At 30.6% G+C, this 20586-nt stretch overlaps 1 protein-coding gene across 6 annotated transcripts in view; it reads right to left on the minus strand.

Annotated features, from left to right (window-relative positions):
• Window positions 1–20586, minus strand: part of LOC139985281 (rap1 GTPase-activating protein 1) — a 261298-nt gene that overhangs the window by 93377 nt on the left and 147335 nt on the right. For all 6 annotated transcript variants that reach the window (XM_071999599.1, XM_071999600.1, XM_071999604.1 and 3 more), the window contains 2 exons: window positions 1524–1629; window positions 1148–1240 (listed from right to left, as the gene is read on the minus strand). In XM_071999599.1, the coding sequence (XP_071855700.1) occupies window positions 1148–1240; window positions 1524–1629 (199 nt within the window). The remainder of the gene's footprint in view (window positions 1–1147; window positions 1241–1523; window positions 1630–20586) is intronic.

Raw genomic sequence — 20586 nt, forward strand, 5'->3', positions numbered from 1 at the left:
TCCCCTTATGCGAACGACGATGCTGCTATGCTAATCCGTAGACTGGGGATTTCCAGTACAGTGCTTATACTAACTACGCCTACCATTATATTTGGATCATGAGTGGAAACGTTAGATATTCATATCATGGATAACTTAATCCAATTGTGGTTATACGATGTATCAATTAATTAGAATTTATGCATTGATATTGACAGTAACATGTATCGAAGTAAAATAATTTGTGCCTGATTAAGCTATTCGTCTCTTACAAGCATTAGAAAACTAGTAGCTATATTTCTAAAGAAAATATCCCATTACGGTACATAAATATATTTATTTTTTAAAGCTGAACAGTAACTTGAAATGGTTTTCATACGATGTAATTTAGTTATAGACTGTGGATATAAAGAGTTGTAATAATTTTATTCTCTGTTGTCATTGCAGAATACTATAATATAACGAAATAAATTTTGAAATTAAAAAGTTAATTCCTAATAATATAGGATAATGTAATTTGTAAATTGTAAATCACAGACATAAAGCGAAGATTTTTTCAAGCTTCATTAAATTTATAACAGTTTTCATTTCACTTGATTATTTAACTCTCTACTAATTATTAGTTACTGTTATAATAATGTACAATTAAAATGATAATTACATGTCTGGCGGATATTTTATTAATACCTATCTTGTTGTTGAAAGTGGATATAAATAACCTTGCTCCACTTGAAATCCAAGCAGATCATAAAGTTTAATCATTTGATATAACGAGCAGTTCGATTATATATTTTGTCTTTACAATTCTCATTGTGGGAATTTTTAATTACTATGAAAATCATATATGTGAAAGGCAAAGCAACTTGTTACACGAAAAGTAGATTATAAAATCCTTGAATTTCAACTAGCTATATATCGACAGCAATAAAAGTACCTAAGACTCTTAACGAACTGTAAGAAAGTCGAAGTTGAACAAAATAAAATATTTCAATGTATATGGTTGGACGATTGCAGATGATAATGGTTATTAGCGAAAGATATTAGCCTTCGTAAACTTCTTAATGGAGCATTTTAATCCAGCCAATCTTTCTAGAACCAAAGCTTCTGGAAAGCATGGATTCGACTCAGCAGAATGGAACGTGAATAAGCATCTTAATGTGTCTCTTACCTGAGAGAAGTACGGTGGCAAAACGCATCGTTGATCATCAAGACGCGAACACTGCACTCTTTCCAGCAATTCGAATAAATCTTGCGTAGTACCCTACAGAAACAGAAAACCGTAGCGTTGACACGGCTAGTTCGAACGAGGTTCCATTGCAAAATTAGTCGCGACATTTTGGAATTTTTGATAGAAATTGTTAAATCTACAGTAAGTAGAAGAAGTATTCATACAGTAGTTAATTTCAACGAAACGAATTTTGTAAAACTATGCATATTTGGGATATTTTAATCAAAAAGAAATGTGTACATATCGTTAAGAATCTGGAAAATGGACTTAATTAAAAAGAAATATTATTTCTCGTTTATTTCGAGCACTGCCTTACCTTTATCTTTTCCTGGTTGGCACCTTGAATATCTTGTCTTTCATCTTCGACAGCGGTACGCCGGGATTCAGCCTCACAATACACCGATTGTTCAAGCTGTTGTCTCCTATAAAAAAAAAGATTAGACGTTTAGATAGAGATTTCGTATATTAAATTGTAATGTTATACTATTATTTATTATTGCATATTACTATATATTAATGATATACAATATTAAATACTACAAATGTAATTCGCTATTGATATTCTTATTATTTTTAATTATTTTAAATTTCCACTGTGTATTATACCACATTAAGATTCAAATTAAGCTTTCTGTAAAAAATCTCTTTGGATGAAAGAGCTTAAAAACTTCAAAGAGAGAATCTTTCTTCTCGAAGATTATTAATCTACAGCCGTAAGTAACAATTAACGTACAGAGTAGCAAAAAAATACGAATTTAACGAAATAACAGATGACGAATCTTTATTAAATCTTATTAGGATTTTATATAAATTATCAACATCGTATTTTGCTTCTATATGTATCCTTTCATGTTATACTCCGATTTACAAACTGCTCTAATCGAGTTCCGTTCTATTTTTGATACCATCCATCACTCCTTATCGTATCGAACGGTTAAGACACTAGGCTATTTAGAAGTGAAACATCAAGAAGCAGATGGGCCAGAACATGGAGTTGTTAATGGCTACTCTTGACGTTCCCGAAAAAGTCGTGAAGATCACCTAATTCGAGCCTCTCCTACGAAGATTCTCCGAAACAACCGCGCATCTGGTAACAGCTGCTGATTTTTAAATCATCGTTTTATGTCTCACTATCGAATCTTTCTGCTCGTTTGATTTGTTCTCACATTCTTCCAATTGCAATTATCAGTAAAAAATAACGTTGATCAATTCGCATCGGCGAAAAAAAGCATTAATTTTTCAAAAAATGCAAAAAAATATTTCTGAACGTAACAACGCACCACTTTGTCGATGAAATTTAGTAGCAAAAAGAATGATACTCATAAAACGTTATATTTGATGTAGTTCGTAATTAGCGAAAACTAATTTCAAATTACGATGTTAAGCGTATATTAGAAAAAAATTGTTTGGTTAAAAATAAACCCAAACTTTCACTTTCTTTTTTTTCTACACTTTGTAATTTGTTTATTTTGTATGAACACATAACATTATAAATACATGATCACCGATAACCTTTACGCACTATGCTTAATGAGTAAAGGGCAGTCATTTGATTCTACTAAAATTTAATATCATAATATTGCCAAGCACGGTTGATTAGTTGGCTTTTATTAGTTACTTTTTTACGCATCCTGAGCATCTAAGTAGAAAACAGATTTTAGTTGGCTCTATCTTTAATTATTTTAAAATTTTGTTTAAAATAATCGATACTTTGAAAATATCTAATATAGGCATTTTGTGAAATTTAGAATGCGCAAACGTTGGATTTGTCTCATCATAATCGATCATTTCATATTTGTCATTACTTGTTTGTCAAGTATTTGTATTTAAATTCAATTATTACAATTTTAGAAAATTTATAAATATACGAAACAAACCTAGTGTATATTTAATATATATTATAAATTTTATATTTATATATCCTATATACACATATATTTATATAAGATGATACATTGTATGCATACATACACACATATATATATATATCATCTATATTTTTTAAATTTTTATCGACCGTTGTTCTGTATTTAATTTAATTAGTATATATACTAAAACTAAACAATATCTTTGTCACAATTATTATTTTTAAAAATTAAGACAAAGATGAAAAGTATAATCTTTTTTCTTGTAAATAAATAATTATAATCGGTTAATTCGAATAAAAGAAGTTTACGTGTTTGTCAAACAATAATGAAAAATATGAAAATTTATCATAAAGAAACAAAGAGTTTCTGATTGTAAACTGTTAACGAACAACTTTTAACTCCTGAGGAAATTTTCAACATTGTTTCATGCTAAATAAATTAATTTCCAATAAATTCATTATAATCTGCAATAAATTTCAAATAATCTTACACCGCAGCGTTAACCTACTCAAGTATATAGAAGCATAATTATGTTGTAGACGAGAGAGAAAATTTACTTCCATTTACAAATAAATTCCATTGCAAAGTAGAAAAGTACATTTCTTGCTATTGAGTTCCTTCTAATATAATAATTTATTCTCTTGACGTTAGAAACGTAGTTTTAGAAATTTCTTTAGAAAACATTAATTTTACGATTCGTCACTATTTTCTCTTATCTTCACTTTCCTGTGTTACTAGACACAAATGCACGCATCTGTTTACAATTGGTCGCGAACAACCAATTTAAATGTGAATTTAAGCCGATATATTATGCAAATTCAACATCGTCGTGTCGACCTCGCTTTCAACCAATTCTGCCTTCGAAAAATTCGATAGTATGGCTTAAACGTGCAAAAGCAAGAACGTTCGAATCTCTTGTTGTAAACCCTGCGAAGTATTGATTCGGAGGTTCCAATCTTTTCAACAATTTAGTTTGGCTGTGAAAAATGGAAAAGTTACAGAATCTCTTAAAGGTAACTGAATTATTTTACGTTGAACAGAATACATATATTTTACGTGGTTCAAGTATAATATTACCAATAAGAGAATTTGCAATAATTTTATCCTTTAACAAATATATCTATAAACATATATTTATCCCGCACCCTTAAATACAACTACATATATAGTAGAATATTTTAAAATGATAAAATTGGGTTTTGAAAATGTGCAATATATAGTGACAATATTGGTATTTGTAATTGTCAAGAGCTACTTGAATATCTAAGAAAACGTTAATTTTTAAGACATTTAATTTCTAAGCTACATATAAGTAAGATAAAAAAGATTTTTCTTAACTAACAGAAAGATTATTACGATTATTTTAGCACTGACATTTACAACTAATGGACTACATATCAATGTATGATTGCTAACTGTTTTATTGATCCCAAATTAGTGTTACAAGAACTGACTTTCTTTTATTTCTATAAATTTTTTATGAGAAAGATTTCGGAGATAACAGGCTCCTTAGCTGATTTCAAAATTTCATTCTTCTTTTACATTCTTCAAGACTTTTTTAATTCTTGGGAAATTAATACACAGAAATGGATGACACAGTAATGTAATTTAAATATATTATCTACTAATTCCATGACAAAGATACGTGGGATTACTTTATTATTGCACAAGTTATTAATTTATTATTATATGTTGTGTACTTTGATAAAATTCTGATGTTGTTACTGTAAATCGATCGAAATAATTGGATACGAGCGGTAGCATTTAAGTAGTATTCCTTAATTTAAATTAAACAATAAAATGAAATATCAAAGGCTTTGTAAATTTACTCTGAGAGAATTTAAGTGTTTGGGATGCAAAAATCTCGTATTGCACGCGGTGACCGTAATATAGAAACTACCGTTAAAATTATGTTTAAGCGAGAAAGGAAATCAAAACTCGATGCGAGACGAATAATGTAATTTTCGCGTTGTAGTTGAAATTCTGGGGAAGAAAGGCATATTTATTTCACAAAGCTGTAATGCGCTCGACGATGCTAAACTCGATTAGGAGAAACGAAGCACTGGTGTTCGTTCCAGTCTCGGTTTCACAGTTTTAGCAGAGAATTGTTCCATTTTGATGAATAAATTAAAATACCAAACCAGACTGGCTTTATAATTCTAAACAAAACAACTTAAATACACTTTACTTCTTTCTCGATTTTTGAATTGCAACAAAGATTTTATCGTTGTGATATTATTCTACAGGAACAAATTGAAAAGATTTCGACAATAGGAAAATAGTTCCACTTTATACATACATCGTATATTAAATATCTTATCTTGTAAATAAAATATGATTATTCGCTTAGTTATATGTATATCTCGTCTTGTGAAGAAAGATAATAAAGATAAAGATCTTTCATTTGGTGTAAAAGAAGCAAGCTTCGAGCGATAATTGAGACTTGGTAGCAAAAGAGTAATTATAAAACCATTTTGAAATATAAATTACAAATTATAAATTATTAAATTATAAATCGATTATATAATTGCACAAAGCTATATGTGGTTTCGTAATAAATGAATTAGAAGGTACAGACAACTTGAGACAGTGTAATTTAGGCAACATGGGATGTAATTTGTTGCGATTATTATATAATGTATTTTAAAGGTGACTTTACTCTGTAAATTTTTTATTTCATTACTAAATCTCGTTCGCGACATAGTTCGTATAGAGCTGAAGAAAACCTATATTTTTTCCTATTTTTTTGTTTCATATTATAATACCTCTATATAAACTATAAATTTTAGTTTTATTACTGGTAAGAATTGATATTGATTTTTGAAACTACTTTTTTAAATTTAAAAATAAACCGATTACGTATAATTACCGGTAAGAAAAATATTCTTTCCTTAAGTTGGGCCTAATTGAGACAGACTTTATTGTGCGATTAAGCTGTTGATGGAATCAACCACTCAATTTTTTATTCGTCGCCTGTCACCATACATTCTCAATGAATAACCAACTAAGTTAAACTAGCTCTCGTTTTTATTTTCTACCATAGGATGAGAAAAAATGTTGTTCTACGACGTCGTTTTCTTCGACGTAATAATAGAAGCAAACAACAACGTTTTCTCTTCGAAATTCATTATGTTCTTAAGCTTGTAGTGTGGTTGTTTGTCGTCGGTACGGTCTTCAAGCGACCAATAAAAAATGGTTCGTGAGTGGTTGATTCCACTGACAGCCCAACCACACAATAACTACAAGCAACCACCGTTTTGTGGTTGTGACGTGTTCTAAAGTGGTTCGCCTGAGTTAGACCTTAGACCTATACCCACATACCACTCGACTATCAGTCGAGTGAGGTGCAATCGTGCGGTGGAAACCAGGCTGCGTTAATTCAACTTGAATCGCATTCATGCTCACGATTCGGTTTCCTGAGTAATAAAATAATGTCTACCTGAAGGAAATGTACTTTCGCTTCTAATTGTGCGGTGAGAGAATTATGCAAATCCGTTGAATGATTTCTGAGATGATCTCTAACATACATACAAACCTTTTCTCTTTATAATATTAATGATATCATATATAATATATTAATATTTCTAAACACACACACACAAAATACAATTACAATCATTTCGAGCGTTATTACTAGATCAACATAAAATTGACTTGCAAGAACAATTTAACTGCCAACAGACATTTATCATTTTCTTCCAAATTGATTTTTCATCTGGTTCAATTTTAACTTCGCCTGCTTCATCATTGTTCTAAAATATATGTATTACCCAAACGTCTGCAATAATTATCGCGCATTATAGGATAACATTAGCAGTTGCAACGTAAGCTCAAGCATCATAATACTAACAGAACTTTCACGGTCGAAAGTGTTAACTGCAGTACTCTTAACTGTTCGAATGCTCCAAATTGCTCGAGCAGATGTGCGTTCCGATTTGAAGTGTCCGCGGCCAAAGGCCAAGATATTTCCGGCAATATGCTCTAACATACGGTGCCTTCGATGTAACTCTAACCTTGCTTTGTGACACTTTAGATGACTGTCCTCGAAATCGACCGAGTGGGAGCGGCACCCTTCCATTGATGGAAGAGTCGATCGACTGACTGATCTTGAAAATTTGTTTAAAGAGAACTTTAATATTCAATGTTATTGTTGTAAAACAATAAATGAAAAAATTGTACAGTATCACATCCGATCGTCGTATGAAGTAAAATAAAATAACATAAACAAATAGTCTATCTATAGTCAAATCATTATGAAGTAAATATATTCTTTGAAACTCCTATAATGTCACATGGATTGAAAGCTACATACTGTATCTATATTTATGATTTATAAGTATTATTTTATATGTTTATTGCTGTACAATTTTGTCTTATTACTATATCATTGCTGTTGAGCAATCTGTTTCTAATAATTATCGCTTCCTGTTAATCATAACCAAAACAGAAAAATAATGTTAATAGGTCATATAAGGCTCACACATCCACGTCTACTTTTCAAAATCAAGTCTTCCATTTGTAACGCGTATAATTGCCAAATAACCCTCTTTAGCATCATGTGATTTGAAAATCACCTAAGTACGTTATATGCCTATGTACGTTTATAATTTGTTATTTCGCTTCGTCGCTATATTATTACTATTAAGCATTCTGTTTATAACAATTATTAGTTTCCGCTAATCATAAACGGAAACAACAGAAATAATGTTAATAAACCTAACAAAATAGACGTAATAAATAAAGGTCACATTAGACTCACGTATTCACACCTACTTTCTAAGACCGAATGACCCATTTGCAACGTGTATAATTGTAAATAGATCTCTATAATCTACAGCATGACATAATTTGAAAATTACATACCTATGTGTATCTATTATATCTTTTAAGTATTAGTTTGTACGTTTATTACCTACTCTACACTATTTCCTTTTATTACTATATCGTTACATCGCAATTACGCAATGTATATATAAGAGTTACTAGTTACTATTCCTTGCTTCAGAATGAAAATGTAATCAACCGTAATAGTAGCTCCCTAGAAGCGCGGAAAAATTCGATTACAGAGTTTAAATTGCTCAAAGTAGATGTACTGATTATATACTTCGTTGTATACCTGTTCTACTTTCCAAATTAATAAAACTTCCAATGAAAATTTCAGAGTTCATAAGCAATTATTAAGAGTATTCTCTATCTTAAGAGATTTAATGTTTTATATACTTATAGCTTGAGTTCCTCTAACTCGTGATGCTTTTAAGCGAAAATTTTCAATCTTTATTCATTTTAATAGAGCTACTCTACCGTATTAAATAAAGATAGATTAACGTACTTTATTAAAAATTGTTTACATACGCGTATTAAAAAGTATTCTATAGATAATTCAAGTTCTCATATAACCGCGCTAATGGATATAAACATTTAAAGATCACGGGAAATACGCGGGATAAGTTCATTTTTATGGACTTTTCTAATTTTAATATCACTTCATAATTCAAAAGAGAAATGGTATATTGAATCCAAGAAAAGAGAAATTTTTAAATAGTTACAGACTCACGAAATTTTTCAAAAGATCAGCGTATTTTCCATAATACGGCAAACAATATTTCTGAGATATAATAAAATAAACAAAAATAAGCAGTGTCTTGTTTGTTTTGTAATTGTCGCTTTATTTTAATTACTTAAGAATCTCCAATAAGAAAGAAACGTATATTATCTTCTTTATTATCATCTAGTCTTTATTTGTTTTGATCCTCATTAAAATGAAAAAGATAGAAAAAGGTCTACAATTAATTGGTTCTCGAAATTAAGCAAGTAAAATATACGACGTATAATACGATTTCGTGTGACACTTCGATGCAAAGGAAATCGTAACTGCTATGGGCCAAATAAATGACGCGATCTTATCGTTAGCGGCGGCTGTTCGTCACCTCGTGGCGAGCAAAAGACATGGGGGAAAAATAACAACGACGAGTCGCTGGATTTCTGCAACTCATCCAGTTGATCATCCATTCGATCGCGATTGACCGAGTCGTATTCTGCGAGAATCGTGGATCGAGGATCTCTCGCAGCGCATCTTGCCGGTATTTCGTAACACCATCGCAAGAGATAAAGAAAGAGCTGTCCTTTCAATCGCAGAGAAAGGAAGACTGTGTGACGTGACAGTAATTTAAATAACCTAACTCTAAAGAAGCACCGTATCGACGTATCCCGTGATTGCTTCTTATTTTTCTGTCATTTTGATTACGATATAAAACGACCGGGTCAAATAAGACCCTGGCAATTCTATCTTATTATTTTACGTTCTATTGCCTGCATTCTGTTTGTATTTCGTTGCGATTACATTGTATTCGTCTGTAATGTGTCGTTATTAAGAAGAATTGGAACATATTTCTTTGAGATTTGATCGTCTGTTTACCAACAGATGCAGTTGAAATTTAAATTAAATTAAAACAAATATGTGATTGCGATTATTAAACCGCTGATATCTAAGTAAATCCAAATTTTTGCGAATATAACTAAAGAGAACACCTAAACAGAGATTTGTTTTATTCGCTAAATATTATAGTGATTACTATACTCTGGACATTTGACGTATTTCTATATCAATAGGCGCATTCTGCGAATTTTTATATAAAAATTGTTCGACTCGATTTTTCACAAATGCATAAACATTCGCAGTTTAATGACGATTTAAAACTTCTAATTAAGAAATGTACCTAACGTATTAAAATAAATTCTTTACTACAGATATTGTTGTTTTATTTTTACAAGATAATTGTTTCTTTTTTTTTTTGCAACGTTAGTGTTAATTTTTAAGCAAAATCCATTATGTTCCTGCTCAATTATAATTTCCTGTTTTTCGTTCCTTTTCTCGATTTATCAAAATCACTTTTACTGTAACGACCATTTCTAGAAAGAAAATGAACCAGAATTACTACATTCGATGCTAAGCTCTTTTTAGAAGAGCTTACACAATCGCGAGCAAAAGCTCGTAAAACTGTTCATTCGTCCAATCGATGAAACATTAAGTCCTATCTAAAGTATAAATTTACATGTTATTAAATCCATTCGATTCACGCCACTCATCAGCTTTCATAATAAATCCATCACCTTGATCAACGATATTTGGATCATGGGCGAATCTGGATTATCTTCAACGCATCCCTGAGCAAGATGAAAGGACGATTCGTTCCTGTCGAAATGCTATGAAAAGCGTTCGAAAATTCCACGTGCAACCAGCATGAAATCGCGAAATCTCGTTCAATAAGGAAACGTACACAGTTGTTGCCGAGATTTTCACGCAGGATTTAGAGATTCAATAACAACGCGTGCACGTAGCCGACGATTGAACGTTGCGAAAGAAGGTCGAACGAGCGAGAAAGCGGACAGCCAGGCCGGTCTGCCTCGACAAGGCAAATCGGCGAGCTTCTAAAACGAACTGCAATCATTCTGCGACTGGCATTTATCGTCGTATCTGTCGATAATCGCGCATTCCGCCTCGTCGAGTGCCATAAAGGAGCAGTGGCATAGCTCGAGTCGCGGGGTGTCCTACCATAGCTGGCTCTCGCCACTCGAAATCGGCACAGACTAAGAAAAAACTACGGGAAAAGTAAATGTCCCGGTAGTTATTTCACCGTGATAGGAATAGCTTTCCGTTTTCTTTGTAACGTTTAAAGTGTTTCGGATAGCTCGAGCTTTTCTCCTTCTCGCTCATCTTACTCCTTTGAAACAAGTTTTCATGTATAAATTGCTTTGAAACGAAACGGTATTGTCACCGATTATTCCAGTCTTTTTAGTGTGCACTGAGCACAGACTTAGACTAAGCTTATGTTATTATGTCATTTCACAAATTCTGTCGCCTTTCTATTGTCAATTTTTAATGAGATATTGATCGAAACCTGTTGAAACCATGTTGTTTTTCAATTGTATGCTCTTTCTTAACTAGTATTTATTTTTTAGCAGACGTAAATAGGTAAAATTGGTAGAGGAAAAAAGAATGACAACTGAAAGTCGAAATCAAAATTATTTGCAATAACACTGTATCCTTTACCAATTTTGTAAAAGGATACAGCAGCGGTGGAAATCGAAAATGTTGATTCAATTTATCCGCAAACGTATAAGAACACACTGAAGATGGTTTCCGAAGTTTCAGAAAGGAAATTTTTAGTACAAAATTTTGAGCAATTTCTGAATTACGAAGACTTCATAAGTTAGAGATCAAAAGTTAGATTTTAAATGGAAAAGGATAAGGGAAAATGCATCGGTAACTGAACTCGATTCTTTCTTCCAATCTCATGTTAAACTTTGATTCAAACTTGTTAAGTGATCTAAAGTAAAGAACAAGTAACACGAATATCACAAATCCGAGTAAATTTCAGTATCTAAATTTCTTTCCATAGATTTGAAATATTACTTGATGCAGTAATGTTTCAATAATTATGTGTACATACTTGCAGTGAATTGTTAGATTTATAGCTGGTTTAGAAATTCAGAGTGATCTGTGGGTTTCAGTGCTATGTCAATTGGTCAAAGTTTGAACCTAGTTACGAGAAAATTCCACCATTAGTAATAAACAAACATAGTAATCACCAAATATTGTAAATAAATTTGAATAGGATTGAAAAATTTCGAATCTTATATATAGATATCTACCTTTAAAAAAAGTGGACACTTTTAAACAGATTCGAGATAACTATTTTAATGATTTGTAGGTACTTCGAGAAATATAAAAAATAAACAGATAAGTACTTTTACTAAGCTTTTTACAAGCACTTTATCCATTTTATTTTATACAAATATGTGAATATTACAGACTATAGTACTCTTGTGACAGTTCATTGATAACAATATTGAATTCGAACGAAATCAAAGTGTAAGTGCATAACACTTACGATATGTAGTTGCTTGTCTTCCAGAGCACTAGTTTTATGAGATTAGATTTTTTCAAATATCATAGTAAAATACTCTTTCCATTGTTCAAAATAGATTCGTATAATTCGAGTATTTCCTAATAATAATAAGTACTGAAAATGAAACATTGATTCTTGTGAGTAGAGATCAAATCCTATGAAGCAAAATATTTATATTAGAAGAGATTTGAACTTGTAAGTTCATATTGAAATTGACCTCATCCCTACTAACGAGTTATTTCACATTGGTAATTGGTCGTTATGACAAGGAAACGAAAGGAAAATTACTTTGCTTATTCTGTTATTTACAAATAGCAAAGAGAAGAGTATTTATTTCTGATAGTATAATTAGCACGTATTTTACATAAACGAGTTTAAGATAAAAAATACTTAATTGTGTGGCAGTAGACCAGCATGATAGCGACCTTAAGCTGTGTTATTTAAATTATGAAGGACATGGTATCGCTGGTTAACTTTAATTGCTCCAACGTGGTTACGAAAGGATCGAACCTAATTTGTAAAAGGTATAAAAAACGTTCGATGTTTGCAACACGAATGCAGCCCGTAGATATACTGTTAAAATGATCATTTAGCGATGTTGATATCTTTTTATAGGTATTAATTACGAGTTAAACGACTAGTCAATCATCACAAGCTTATCAGAGATAATGTAATTGCAGCTTTCACAAATTATCTTCGTATTTTTCGAATAGTACAAGTTTTACCTACTTGATACTTTGGATGTTTTCATAGTTGATTTTCATGTTGTTTTTAGAAAAAGCATTCAGTTATTATATACAAAGCTTCGAATCTCTTCTATTCATATAAATAGAAAGATAGCACATTGTACTATGTAATTGTAATATGTAACTCCATTGTAATATGTAATTTTAATACCTTATTTAATTCTCAACCATTTAGTATCACCAGGTCATAAATAATTACAATAGTCAACATTAGGATATTTGATTCTTTTCGTAACTATTCTTTGTGAATAAAATACGCGTATACAAAGTATCCGATTTTAATCTATAAATGCGAATGGTAAATTATCTACTGTACGAAAAAAATATTCAGACAGAAATTGAATGGTTTCAAAAGTGACATAATTTGGCGTAATTAGTTTTTCTGTAGCTAAACGCTTATCTAGCTGAACCAGATCATATGAAGACGACATATATATGTTCTTAAATCGAATCATATAATTTTTAATGTACTAGTCGATCAGTCTTGACATTTTCTATAAAAATTATTAACCTATTCATGTCGAAGAAGTATTTAGCTTAGCAGGTACTTTAATCTTTTTGAAATTAATGATTATCTATGTAACAATATTTAGAATACCTCTAAAAGTGTCACTCTGCTTATTAGCACGAATCAACAAATACTTAAAACATAAATCGAAACAAAATAAAAAGCATTATACGAGTAGAAAGCAAGGAATCTCTAACGTACTGTACTCTTTCTTGTTCAAGGATATAAATGTTTTAAAAAAGAATTTTTCAAAAAGTGTTTCCTGAGAAATGATATTTTCATTCTTCTATAAATAAAAATTAATATTCTTGATAAAAACTAGATGATACGAACTAGATAATGATAAAAACTAGAAAATATGAAGAACGTGGATCAAACTTCTAGAGGGTACATTTAATGCTAAAAATTTTCTATTGTTTTCGAAAGCAAAACGTGACACGTATTTCAGCTTTACTATGTAACTTTAGTATCTATCGTCACATTTGAGAGAATTGATACAAAATTATGCGAACAAGTGTCAATATCGAAGCTACGTTTCGTCAAAGCAAGCGGTAATGGCCACAAACTGTCGGAAGCGATTATTTGCCTTTAAAAAAGCATAGTCGCCCTTGATATTGCATTAACTAAATCTTCTAGTTTACAATGCCGGATAAACACAGATTCGAGCCTAGAACAAGATCGAGTGCAAAAGAAAAGTTATAACGCGTATCCTCTGTCGTAACGCGGATAACGTGTACGCTTTCTCGGGGTAAAAATGTACTCGATAATGAAAAATACTTGCTTCTCGATTCTTGTAAACGCGAAGTTTCCTATATTTAGCTAAAAAAGAAGAGAAGAAGGAGCAAAAGAAAAGAGAAAGAAAGGAAGAAACGTGGAACGAAAGCAAAGAACAAAAAGACGAAAACACCACGGAGAACGCGATGATGACTTAATTTCTGGAATTATCCCGATCATAACGGGCAAATGATACGCATCGATGCATAATGCTTGCATCCTATCGATGTAGAAGAGGGCTGTCGGCAATTAGTTTGGAATTACGGTGTACCACTTATGCGAGACGGATGAGCGGCAATGAGCGCGTTTTCGATGTACCTCGTCCAACTCATTGCCAGCGACATCGATCAAAACGAGCAGCGAGTAATAACAGTCGTTAGATGGATACTAAAACTAATCAAAGCGCGACATGGGATACAGTTACACTACCTATCCAATCGATTTAGCACAGATCGATCGGCCCAGATCGCCGTCGCTACAACCGACTCGGTCGTTCATATGCTTTGTGTACACACTGACTATCGAGAATTTCTGCTTTCAGCATCTGGGAGGAGACTAGTAGCGGTCCATTCGGAAGAATTTCATATTCAGCACCGTTCTGCTACTGCTGTTACTGCATGATACTTAGCTCGTATCGCTGGCAACGGAATATAGAGGTAGCGGATAAAGCACAATCGCCGACCTAAATAGCTATGATTTTTGTAAATTTGACAGTTGCTTCGTGCTCGGGAACTTGGAGTCGGCTGATTACGGCGATGAATTTCTTCGTAACATATAGCAACCATACGAACCATACGGACGTAAAGAGAGAGTTACATAAAGGTTTCATATCTGTTGTTTACTCTCCAGCTAAAACTCGGTACTTTCACTGCATGCAGGAAATGCTTCATTGAAGTACAAGTACTGTAAATCTGGTCGTCTATTTGAAAAAAGTTACATTTATTTTTTATTGTTAGTCAATTCATTTCTTGAATAGAAGGATGTATCGAAATGACGTTAATATATGTAGCTGGACATAAAAATGTATTGTCTGAAATTATAAATCGTTACTTTTGTAAGGAAATCTATTTTCTTTGTGTAGCAGATGAAAATAAAAATCTTTCGACATAGTAATACAATTCATATTACGATCGGTAATTTTCGGTAGCTTTTTTCTTGTCCTTTATATATGATAATCCATTAAAATAAAGACGCCCTAATGTTTCTCTATTAGACTGATTTTACGAAGAAACTTCATTAATAGCGCATAGGTAAATAATTAATTTTTCGAACAAACCTATCCCTTTTCAAATTCATAAATAAGTCATACGAAGATGTATTTCTTTTTAAATCAAAATATTGAGACTTAAACTTTCCATTTTTCTCAAAAGTAATATAAACTTATTCCTAAGTTACAAGATACAAGATTCGTTAATTTAACATTAATAGTTATTTTTATAATAAACAGAAAAAATTAAAACTCCAAATATTTTTTGAAACCTTATTTACAATTTACAGAGAATGTAACTTACCAATTTTTAATTTTTTGTAAAATTCGTTTAAAAAATGGATTTAACAAATTATAATACATAAAATATTTAGCAACAACACTAAATATATGCATTAAAATTATAAGTAGCAGATTTTAATCAAATATATTGCTTTAAGGATACAATTATATGAAACCATAGGTATTAAAAAGAAGATAAATTATAGTAATTATACTTTTTAAATGACTAGTTATTTACTACTTATTTAGCTCTCCTTAATTCCGACTACTATGCTATTATTATACCTTTACACATTTCCACTTGAAATATATTATTTGTCACTGTAATTTCACATAAGAGTAGATTCTCATTCCAATTTAATGCTCGTTAATTTTATAAGTGATATACTGAAGACGACAGTATTACATGATCGTTTAAAGATAAACCCTATTCAAGCCTATTTATTTAATTACAAAATAAGATGTTAGAAGAAGTAAATCACATTTCATTTAGAAAAAATGACTTTATGTGATATTACCTCTATATTGTCTATCTTCTCATTTATTGAACTAGACAAGAAATGTAAATATAGAGACTACAAATTATTTTAATTAGTATACTTTTCAAATAGTAATCTAGAAGACTTTATAAATTCGAAATTAAACTTCATCCACGTGAAAAGTTGCATTTAAGAAAAACTCAAAATAAGATTTTTGCTATTTTTTCTCCGAATTCATCAACCGTAATATAATGTATGTTTCGTACAATCTTACAATTATTTCACTAATTACACATTAGAAAGCGGAAAATTCTTGTATAAATAAGACATTCGTCTGAAACAATAGCAATCTAGTAACGAGTTAACTCATCTTAACAGCTAAAATAATCTAATTGTCTTCTTTTATATCTTACAGTGGTTTTGTTTGTAATTATGAGTTATTTTGTATATAGAAATAAGAAGAAAAATTGATACACTTTGTTTCCAAGAAGATAATTTGTTAATTCGAACATGATTCAGAATTCCAAGCAGCTTGGTCGTTATGGTCCTTCCTATCGATAATCACGCATTCCTTTTCGTCGGCTACCGTAAAAGATCGGCGTGCTTGAGTGTCACGGTATGTATTTCGTGCACGTTATCGTCTTACGTGGTTGTAAATTGAATTATACTATACTAAATACTGAATCTTATCTCGAGTGCATTCTCACCTTAGTTTTAACGAGTTTTACTCTGCGTTTCCGATACACACTCACGCGTGAAATTTGAAATTCTCTCGTTTCTTATGTTGTATTTCTCCTTACTTAGATTTACAAGTATATTGTAAACTTATAATGTAAATATAACAGCATATAATACAATATATTATAATAATATATAATATAATCCAAATAATATAATAATAGAATATTTTTGTATAATGAAAAGTCATTTAAAAAATTTTGTTACATCTCGTTCTACTAATATTACAATCAACCGTAAATTGTTCTCGTATATTTTCTAGACTATAATTATGTAATGTATCTCGTCTTTAAAATTTTTACGTTTTTATAATAAACGCAAAAGTACTTTTATAAAAATGATATTTATTATGTAATGCTAGGTAACATTATTAGGTATCACAATCACAATTTCAATATTATTTATCTTTATATTCGGTAGTGTTTGACTTTAATCAGTACTATTTTCAAAATAAATTAAACGGCAATAAATAGATCCTTTGAACTCAATTTATCAGAAATTTCCTAGAAAACTTTCCACAAGACATCATTTCTCGTTTTCTAAACAGGGCAGCCATAAAGATAAGTTTTTCCTAAAACAAGCATTATGAAAGAATCTTGAATGCGATAATAAAATATAGTCTTCTTATTATGCGTATTTATTCGAAACAAAATACTTAGAATTCTAATTGTATTAAATGTTTAAAATATGCATTGTTAAAGTTAACCTATAATATTTATAGTACTCTACAAATCCAATGAGTCAATTTTGTCAAACTAATATGCGAACTTCTGTTTGAATAATCTAATACAAATAACTGAAATGATATTTACTTTCTTGTTATAGCATGCAGAGTTAAAGCTTGTTAAATAAAAAATTGATTAAGACGATTCTTTCCAAACCACCTTAATACAACATTTCACTTGCAATATTTTTAGTCAATTTACGTTATTGGATTCTTTTTTTTAATACTGCGATTAGAAAAGGTAACTGCAAGAATTTGTTTAATATTTTTGTTGCTTGATATTTCTTATTCTACCTAAATCTTACAATTATATACAATTATGTTGTATACGTATATATGTTGTATATGTATATAAGTTGTATATGTATATATGTACAATTATATACAATTATTAATATTGTACAATTTTATGAAGTTTACGTTCACGTGACTTTTACACATTACATATTTTCTCGCTTCGTCTTTAATGAATGAAATTTATCTTATCTTAAAAGTCAAACAATTTCAGCAAAAACGTTTGAATTCTAAAAACGTGCTACGTATTTCGTCAATCTATCGTAGAACGTGTTCATACCGTATGACTGGCAAAACTAGTAAGCTGTTCTTCAACGAAGCAGCTCGCATTTGGAAGTTGGAAATAGTTCTAGGTTCGTTTGAGATAGTAGAAGAAAGAAGGGTAGCACATAGGAGACACGAGGAAACTATGGAACGACGTTCGTTCTCATAGGAATCAGGTTTCTACGGGAGCTGCACGTGCGGTCGCTTGGTGAAATAAAAGGACGGGTCCAATTAAACGAGTTAATTTAATAAGCGCTCGTGACGAGGCGTACGAGAGAATAGGCGCGGTTAGGCCGCTAGGACAACGAACAAAAAGACCATTTACGCACGCCAGGTTGAACTTCCTAATAGATTTCTTATTTTCGAACACGTCGTGGCGACAATTGCAGTAACACTAAACGCCGCTTCTCATTTTACAGATCATTTCATGAGTTTGTGCCATGATCGGTTCATATACTTCACGATATGTTTTATTATCTTTACCTCCACGTAATGCAAAACAACCAGTATTAAAGGTAATCGGAAATGAGAAGAAGATTTAATGCGACAACCGCAGAAGAAATCAATAATGGATCAAAAAAGAAAAAGATCTCTTACAATAATGAACAAAACTCAGCCTATATCCTTGTAAAGTTCTTTCTATTTGATGGAAATTTCAAGTTAAGTATTTTCACGATATTATATTTCATATCAAATACTATTCAATTGCTTGTACTTTATTAGTAATTAATATTTAGTATTAAACATCTAATTTCGAAGAATATTTCAAAATTATTTGTTTTTAACTTCTGAAAATGTTTCAAGTTTGATTGCATGTCGTTTGTTGATTTCTTTACAATTATAATTATCAATAATATCACTTGAAAAGTCGTCCATTTTATCTACAACTGTTTCTCATATTTTTAGTAATGTGATATTATTTTGGTGTATTTTGAAAATCGTATTATCTCCACAAATATTTGCATCGTCACTTGTTGTCCCCGATAACTAATACACAAATTATTCTGTAATATCACTAATCTCTTTAGCTCACTCCATCTACATATAAATATATTTAATAATATCTTTAAGTTTATCAGTTTCGAGGAAAGTTCCTTTGGGTTAACGTGACCCCTGCTATTGAACAAGGTACGCAAACGCTCTGATCCGCCTTTGATTCTGATTGCGCGGAACTTTCAGCTCTCGATTGAAAACCAACCGATTCGAACGCGGTGGTCTCGCGCATATTTCACGTACTCGAAATACAATCGCGTTTCTCGTTTTTCTCATAAAACACTCGTATTGAGAAATAACTATCGTGCATGAAATACTTAATGCCGCTGGTTTTCTTTATACATTTATTTTCCCTTATCCTCTTGATGCTACATTTTTATAATATAGTATTATCTTAGTATGATGAAATTATTACAGTAGCATTGTTATTTATATTATCAAATATCGAAAAACCTATTATAAGTGCTATAAACAATTTTGTAAATAATAATAAATAATTTATGTGTACCATTTTTAATTAAATATTGTATCAATATCTTAATATTTTACTATATGTGGAGAAAATATGTGAATATAAAATATCTTTTTTAAATTTATTGTAATATTATCTATATTTTTAAATATCTATATATTTAAATATTTATATATTGAAATATCTATATATTAAATATATATATAAAGCTATGCCAAAAATTAGTTTAGAAGAGATTTAGAACTTTTATTTGTGTATCTTTACTAATGATTAGACACATAAAATTCAGCCGAGTAATAGACACGGAGGAGACAATTTAAGTTGGTCCGTGACAGGTGTAATATTAGAGAAATAGATCGTAAAGGATTAAGTGCTACAATTATCAAATTTTTAAGAATGAAATCACCGCAAGCGGAGGTAATTTTGAAATTATATTCAAAAACAACAAGACTGTTTGTATTGAAGTTAAAACTGTGTTAACTAGTGCTCAAAGTTTATACATACAGAAAATAATGAAATTTTACAGGAATGTGAAACAACTGCAGCAGCATACGTAATCTAACGTAATGTAATATGTATCTAACCCCTAATAAATTCTTAATTAAATTCCGGATGAAGCTTAAAATTAAATTCTGTTGCATGATAGAAATCTTAAAGTAGAGATATGAATATTTAAAATCTAAAATAAGAATTAAACGTAAATATGTGGAAACTAAAGTAACAATACGTTGGAATAGATTATTGAATGTATGGAGCTATTCTAAGTACATAACTTTAACGCTGTAATTTTATTTTCAACATTAATGTTAATTTTCCATTAAATACTTATTTTTCTAGTAATTTGCAACTCACTTTACTTAATCCTTCGCTAAACAACATAATTAGCTTGCCATTTACTACAGCTCGTTATTGTAATTATTAACAACACTTTTACACGCATATATATGAAATATGAAAGCGTAACATAATTTCTGTAACATACTTAACTTTTTCTCAAGCTAAATACCAAGCATCACTGAAACAAAACTAATAAAAAATAAACACATCTATTCCGTTGTCGGTTAAACAAAAAGTTAAACAAAAATTAGGTCTTCATCTCGTGTAAATTCCAATCTACTCAG

This window comes from Bombus fervidus, chromosome 3 (assembly GCF_041682495.2).
Source record: "Bombus fervidus isolate BK054 chromosome 3, iyBomFerv1, whole genome shotgun sequence".
In the NCBI taxonomy this organism is placed as follows: Eukaryota; Metazoa; Arthropoda; class Insecta; order Hymenoptera; family Apidae; genus Bombus; species Bombus fervidus.